Genomic DNA, 7,631 nt, shown 5'->3' with positions numbered 1-7,631 from the left:
TTTTTTTCTTTTCGTAACAAATGTACTCTATAAATAAAATCACACTTGGGCAATGAAGAATGGATTCACAGAGTAGGATTTTACAAACTTGAACGGTGGTAAAAAGCTGTTAATTCTGCTTTGTTGGCATTTGTGTCAGTGACATCACAAGAGGCACGAGAACAAAGCGGGTCAGGTGGCATTAAGCATTAGGTCCACCTGTTGATGTGTGGCGACTGTCAACAGACTGACTAACAAGAGAAAGTTTGGAAATATTTGTAGGTATTTTTTCTTTCTTTTTTTTAAAGACATTTAAAACTGCAATTGGCAAGCTAAGACTAATACAAGATTGGTAAATGTATTTTATTCTGTAAAGACCACAAGGCAAGATTTGGCAGAATTTAGTAGATGCTTAATCTACACTTTTGCCTATGCATGCATTGCAGTCAAAACACATTTAAATAAATTATATATGAAACCCCCATTGTAATATTATTAGTTTTTTAGGAGACGTGCGAATAGCTGTTGCTTTTCTATTTTAAATCAAACAATTGTGTTATTATTATGCATTTGGTAAATACAGTATGGTTTATGTTTAAATGTCTTAAAACCAAACTACTTTAGATAACCTGAAAACCTCTCCATATGACTGCTGCGTTATTTCTCACTTATTCCATCTGGTTGATTGGTTGCAATGATAACAATGGTAAAGTCTGTACACAGCCAATCTGGCAGTGTTAAATCCACACTGTGTCGAGTCTATTTGGTCCTTCTCAGAATTGATTTGTGTTAATTTAACTCTTTTAGAATTATTTCAACAAGAGACTGAGTATTTTTTAAAACTATTTTAATTGTTAAAATTACTCAATTTTAACAGACAATTTTCTGCGTAGCTGTTTCTGCTGTTGTGCAAGACAAAATTGGACGCAATGATCAGATCACATCTATTTTTTATCACATTTTGGCCAGAAATGATCATGGAAGATCTTTGATAATGAAATCTAATGGAACCTTAGCTCTTCTCACAAAACACCTTTTGGCACATTTTGCTGCAGCCTTTCACAATACAAGGAAACACCTGTGAAGGAAAGGGAATTTGATTAAAAAGATACAATTTAAAAAGACAAAGATTATCACACTTCGATGTAGGACAAATAACTGATTATGGGATGTCAGCAGATGGATGTATGAATCGAGGGTTGATTTTAAACTGGTAGAATTTATTATTATTTATCAACAATTTACCAAGAGTAAAATAAATGGAACATTTTTTCAGCAGATCAACTCTGCTGAAATGGAGTTTGCTTGATTTTACAGAAAAACCTTAATAGCAATTTTATCGCTTCACTGGGGATTGTATTTAAACTGCTTAGATCTGTTTTTTTTATTATTATTATTATTATAACACATAATTACACTTTCCACAATAATATTCCCACTTATCCTTCTAAATGAATTTCCAGATTTGTTCTTATCTTAAATCTGATAATCGGCCATTAGAGCAGGATTGGTCTTCACAAGCATGCAGATAATCAAACAGCTCAAAAGAGGGAGGCTGACCACTTTTTTTTTTTTTTTTTTTTTATCCGCAGTTTCCCTCTCGGCTCGGCCTGCACCGGAGCAGCCGCAGCTGTGGAGGATAAGGGGAAGATGGAGGCAGAGCTGTGATCAGGCAAGCAGAAAGAAAAGCCCACATCAGGTACACAATCAGGACCCCTCCCTCTTCCTCTTCTTACAAAACCTCCCTGATAATGAGCAAACTTTCATGTGGCAGCAAGTACTCCCCCTACTTTGTGGGGGTTTGAAGTGCCAAACACCAGATATTGTTGTTTACCCTCTCTTCTTTCTTTCATAGTCAAAGAAAAGCCATCTGATAGCAAGAGGTCAACTCGTGTTCCCTTGAAATCAATTTATTCCCAGACCCGATTCCTCTCCCTCCTCCCGCTGTGGGAGAATAAGAGCTTGTGAAGGATGAGGAGGTAAGTAAACATCCCACAATATTCTGTAGTGCATTTGCTGCTCAGACTTGGATTATCCAGGGACTCCTCATCAACTTTCTTTATAATTTACTGTGCCTTCTCCAGCACTTTGGAGTGTTGAGTTGAATAAAGTGCTGGGTGCTATCATGGAGACTCTCGCACCTCCAGGGGGACTCCTTTAACAAAGTGATGGCTTTAGCGCTTTAGTGTGAACTGTGTGCGATCTGTCCGAGGAAGGGGGGGGGGTGAAAAAGTCCCCATGGGCTTGTTGTGGCTGCTGTCTGCTTTCTATTTGCATGATATTCTTCCCCTTTTTCAGCCTTATCACTGCTTCGCTGTGAGGAAGGCAGTGCAGGCTGCCGTCTCTGAGGTTGGACCCAAGCTTTATCAGCAGGTAATTCTGCCACTCTTACTAACTCATGTTGAATTATTTAAGTGCTATTTCTAGGAGCCGTGTGTGCAAAAAGAACGGGGGCCAGAATTGAGTGTTTATTTTCCATTTTAATCAGATTGCAATTAATCCAGAAAATGTCATAAAATAAAAAGAATGTTCTCACCTTCTGATGATTTGTAAATGCATCTCTGTAAAAAAAACAAAAAAAAAACATAGTTTCTCTTATTTTGATATGTAAAAGGTATGTGTATGGCTTAAATAAAAATGTTGTAATATTTTGTAACAAAAATTCCTAAAAAACAAAAAAACAAAAAAGGGATTTTGGGCATTTATTTGCAGGAAGTGAAAAATTGTCAAAATAACTAAAAAAAAAAGATCAGATCAAATAAAAATGTAGATAAAACATCTTATTTTAAATATCACACCATAATTTTTTCTCACTTAGAAAGCATTCAGAAATAATTTTTGTTAGGAATAGCCCTAATTTTTAATCATAGTTGTTGAGCATATAGCCACATTTCTTCGGCACATGCTGTTGTGTTTAAGCGATAACCTCATCAGTACCTTATTAAGCAGAAAAAGACTGCCGGTGTCCAAACTCAGCAGATAATGCTATATGTGGAGATGCAGAATTGTAGATAAAGCAAATTGATTTGATAATGTCAACTGAGTCAATATTCCAGGTAAAGCCTTTTAGTAGATCAAATCTACCACTAACACTGGAAGGCAACCATACCCACCATCATGTTGCTTGGCTAATTTGCCACGACAGGCCACAGTAAATAAATAAATATGAATATATTGATGATAACAAAATACACTGGCTGTCACATTAGGACATGCTGAACTGGGCCAAAACTTCTACACGGTTGAAATAAGAGACTTATTTATGATTATAATAATAATAATAATAATAATAATAATAATAATAATAATAATAATAATAATAATAATAATAATAATAATAATAATAATAATAATAATAATAAAAGGCATCCTAGTAGTCTTAAATATGAAATAAAACTGACGTAAACTGGAAACGCGAAGTGAGGGGGGGCTTATCAAAAATAAAAGGAAAAATGAAAACAGAAAGAAGGCCCTCCTGAAGGCACACACTTCTGCTCCGATAACAACTTTCACCACTGCAAGGAGGCTGCGCATGCAATTGTGTTTGCACGCTTGTGTGATGAGAGGCTACATGCTCCTGCCGAGGGAGTGGGCCGCTTCTCTGCAGGAATGTTATCGGGGGGCTGAATGACAAGGCCGACAAAACAGGGTGGGGGGGCGGAGAGGCGCGGCGTTGAGAGATGCTCGGGTCGGTTTTGAGGGAAACAGGTCTATCTTTCATCTGGCCCCTTTTTGTTAATTTGGCGCGGATCATCCTCACCTTGTCAGGTTTCCTCTTGAGACAAAGGTGCGCCGCAATAAATCCCTCTTTAATCCTTGTTAAGAGATTTTTTTTTTACTGTCAACTTAATTTAAAAAATAAAAATAAATAAATAAATAATAATAATAATAATAATAATAATAATAATAATAATAATAATAATGTACAAGCTGATTAGAGCAGAGCGTTAAAAAGGACAACTGGAGTGAATTGAATTTTATATCCTAATTTAAGCGCTCAACCTGCACCTTAATTTGTCATTTATAATATTGCTCAATGCCGCTTCTTTACTATTTTTTTTTGAACATATAATTATGTACAACAGGAGAAAGTGCCAGAACAAGCCACTTAAAACCTACAGTTTACGCAACAGGTCCCGCTGATAGCTGTAATTGCTTAGTTGAATATTGGACAACCTAATTTCCAGTTGTCGACTCGCTGCCCTTGGGAAGGTCCTTTGAAGTGAACGTGGAAGTGGGAGGGAGGGGGGAATTTCAAGAAACTAATTAATTTTAACCGAGCACGATTAGAAACACTTCAGACCTGCCCGATATTTTTGCTTATTTATTAAGCGAAAAATAAAATAAAAGTGACAATATAAAAAAAAAAGAAAAAAAAAAGAAAGAGCCATTCTTTACCTTTCTTCTTAGAGGGGAGCGCCACCCACGAGGAAGAGAAAACACCTTTAGGATGAAAAGTGCGCAAAGTGGACAGATTTTTCTTGGAAATAGATTTTAGTGAATGAGGTGATGCTCATGTTTCGTTTTTAATAAAGGAAAAGATATTATGTAAATTAATGCGCTTAAATGTGCAGCTGTTAGAAAAAAAAATCTTAGAATAAAGCCATAGTTGCCTATGGATAATCGCCGTCTAAGAAAATAACTTCCACATTCAGGTATAAAAAGGATAAATATCTCAAAGATGAGATATGTTCAAAAACTCACAGTGGAAATTAAGAGAGAGAAGGGGGGGGGGGAAAAAATCAAGGGTCTAGTTCTAGTGCGCATGCGTGAGCGCCACTTTCACTACCTGCCACACACAATCCGGTATTTCACATGGGGCAAGCGGGAGCTGTCATCCACTTGTGTATAACGCTGCTGCTGCGCGTTTAGGCTGACAGTCTCGGGCGACAAGGGAGAACAAGACAACCTTTCCTTATTTATTTATTTTTTATTATCGTCATTTTTCACTTAAGGTGCATCAACTCTGGATGGCACTATGACGCTGGAAAGATTTGAGCATTCATAAGGACGCAGAAACTTGACAATTTCACCGGATAATCCACGGGTGGGATGAAGAACTAAAGTCTAGTGTGAGTAATCTTACCAATTTGAAAGAATGACATTGTTATGAAGCTGATTGTCTTGTTTGTGTGTGTGTGTGTGTGTGTGTGTGTGTGTGTGTTTTTTTTTTCTGCCTGCTTGATGAGTTATTAAACTTTGCTTTATATTTTCTTTTAGAGAGAGTTTGAGGCAGCATGTCTAAACCAATGGATCACGTAAAACGCCCAATGAACGCTTTCATGGTCTGGTCCAGAGCCCAGCGCAGGAAAATGGCTCAGGAGAACCCGAAGATGCACAACTCCGAGATCAGCAAGCGGCTGGGAGCGGAGTGGAAACTTCTCACGGAGTCCGAGAAGAGGCCGTTCATCGACGAAGCCAAGCGGCTCAGGGCGATGCACATGAAGGAGCATCCAGACTATAAGTACAGACCGAGACGGAAGCCCAAGACTTTGATGAAAAAAGATAAGTTTTCCTTCCCGGTGCCCTATAATCTTGGGGAGCACGACGCGCTCAAAGTTAGCGGACTTTCCGCAGGAGCGCTCTCCGACTCCGTCATCGGGAACCCGGACAAGGCTGCGGCGGCCGCGGCGGCCGCGGCTGCGAGGGTCTTCTTCAACCCGTCCATGTCAGCGAACCCGTATTCGTTTTTTGACCTGGGATCCAAGATGACCGAGCTTTCCCCGCCTTCCTTTCCTTACGCCTCTCCTTTGGGTTACCCGCCGGGAGGGGCGGCGGCGTTTACCGGGACTGGCGGCGTGGGCGGCGGGACACACACTCACACTCACTCGCACCCGTCACCGGGTAACCCGGGGTACATGATCCCGTGTAACTGTACGGCCTGGCCCTCGGCGGGACTCCAGCCGCCCTTAGCCTACATCTTGCTGCCCGGGATGGGGAAACCTCAGCTTGAACCTTACCCTGCATATGCTGCGGCGTTATGATAGGCCCGCTACAGAGATGACTGGGACTGATCTGTTCATGCAAGATTTTTTATTATGCATGCAAAAACTTGTACATGTGATGAAGTGCTCGTCCTCTCAAATATCACATGTGTATGTACATTGATTAATGCCTTTATCTAAGGTAATGCTTATTTAGAGAACTCTCTAATCTATTATTGCTCAGCCAGGAAGACGACTGAACAAGGAGCACAGATTTGAGCTGTTGAGCATCTTTTTCACCTGCAGGACTGACCTGTTGGAATCATGGCCAATGACCCCCCACCCACCATCCTTTCTCCTGCTTCTCTCATCAGGACCACAACTGTTTACTTTCAGATGGGGTGGGGGGGCTTATTATTCAAGGATCAATGAGGAGGACTGCCACAACACTGTAAATGTAAATGTGTACAGATCCAAAATGACCTTTAGTTTATTTGCCGTTATAGGCTTTAGTGTTTGAGATATTTCACTAGAAACACGGTGTATATATTTTGATTTTTTTTAAAACCGTTTTATAGATGTCTGTAATATTTATTGTTTTAGTGGAATTTATGGTGAGCCAGACAATTAAAAAAAAAAGGACAAGACATTTGCACATGAATCTTACAAGATGTAATTTATTTTGAAGCTTTCTTTTTCTTTAAATAGTAAAAAAAACAAACGGAAAAAAAAAGTTTGGAAGCAGTTGGAAGTTTATTATAATTTTCACCATTCCCACTTCTTGTGTCATGTGCAGCAAGGGGAAAAAAAAGACCCCTTTTAACTAACTCATATGGAATTTGTATGTTTTGTGTTTTCCTTTAACATCCCGTTATGTACATCAAACTATTGTTGAGCAAAAGGACTACAATAAAACGTATTCGGATTAAAAGGAAGGGAATCGCTGACTGTATAGTTCTTGATGAGATGAACAAGATTGGTATCTTTTCTTTTTTTCTTTTTTTCTTTTTCTACCTCCTCTTGCTCCTGCCTCCTCAGTCCAGTCCAGGTGAAGTGTAAGGTATCCTCCAAAGGCCGCTTTTGTCCACGCTTTGAATGGCATTACAGGGTGGGGGGTGTATGAGGGGGAAATCTAAATCAGCCCATTGTTATCAAGAGCCAAAACCTTATTTATCACAATTTTAATCGGAAGATAAAACTGTGCCCTGCTCTAAGCTTTCTTTTCCCATGCAGGCACAAAAAAAAAAAAGCAGTGGAAAGTGGTGGGAAACAAACTCCTCATTGAGGATCTGCAAATAACCTGAGTGTGAGAAGAAAAACAAAATAGGTTTAATTTAAATAAATGGGTGCACCCAAGAGAGTTTGAGTGAGAAAGTGTGTGTGAAGCAGGTGCGGACTGTCCGAATCTCTCAGCAACATGTAAAGCACGAAAATGAAGCGAGCCGCCTCTTCTAGATTACACCGGGAGATTAATTCATAAGGATCAGAGCGATTATGCAAAACTAATTTGGACAGTCCAGGGATAATTATCTCCGACACGGTTAATTAAACCTTTTCAGTGCTTTGCTCTCCATTGTGACACCTCGATCCCTTCTCTCCACGGAACTTCCTCCTCCTTGGCCCCCAGAATGACGCGCTGCGCAGGCTTTCAATTCATTTCAAGGCCGGAAAAACAAGAAAACTGTCTGTTTGTGTATTTGCATTTATTTATTGTTATTTTTATATCTT

The 7,631-nt window shown here is 39.3% G+C and overlaps 1 protein-coding gene across 2 annotated transcripts; it reads left to right on the top strand.

The window, feature by feature from the left end:
• Positions 1 to 1,596: 1,596 nt before the first annotated feature.
• sox21b (SRY-box transcription factor 21b) lies at positions 1,597 to 6,705 on the top strand. Of its 2 annotated transcripts, XM_016668609.1 has the most exons (5): positions 1,597 to 1,678; positions 1,835 to 1,958; positions 2,278 to 2,352; positions 4,935 to 5,051; positions 5,200 to 6,705. In XM_016668609.1, the coding sequence occupies exon 5, from the start codon at positions 5,217 to 5,219 to the stop codon at positions 5,961 to 5,963; it is 747 nt and encodes a 248-aa protein (XP_016524095.1). In that variant the 5' UTR covers positions 1,597 to 1,678; positions 1,835 to 1,958; positions 2,278 to 2,352; positions 4,935 to 5,051; positions 5,200 to 5,216; the 3' UTR covers positions 5,964 to 6,705. The 2 variants fall into 2 exon arrangements, with proteins under 2 accessions (XP_016524095.1, XP_007546477.1); XM_007546415.2 differs by lacking the exons at positions 1,597 to 1,678; positions 1,835 to 1,958; positions 2,278 to 2,352 and having other exon boundaries at positions 4,787 to 5,051.
• Positions 6,706 to 7,631: the final 926 nt, after the last annotated feature.

The sequence above is a fragment of the Poecilia formosa genome, unplaced genomic scaffold (assembly GCF_000485575.1).
Source record: "Poecilia formosa unplaced genomic scaffold, Poecilia_formosa-5.1.2 Scaffold16, whole genome shotgun sequence".
In the NCBI taxonomy this organism is placed as follows: domain Eukaryota; kingdom Metazoa; phylum Chordata; class Actinopteri; order Cyprinodontiformes; family Poeciliidae; genus Poecilia; species Poecilia formosa.
This window is presented reverse-complemented; position numbering and strand designations above follow the sequence as displayed.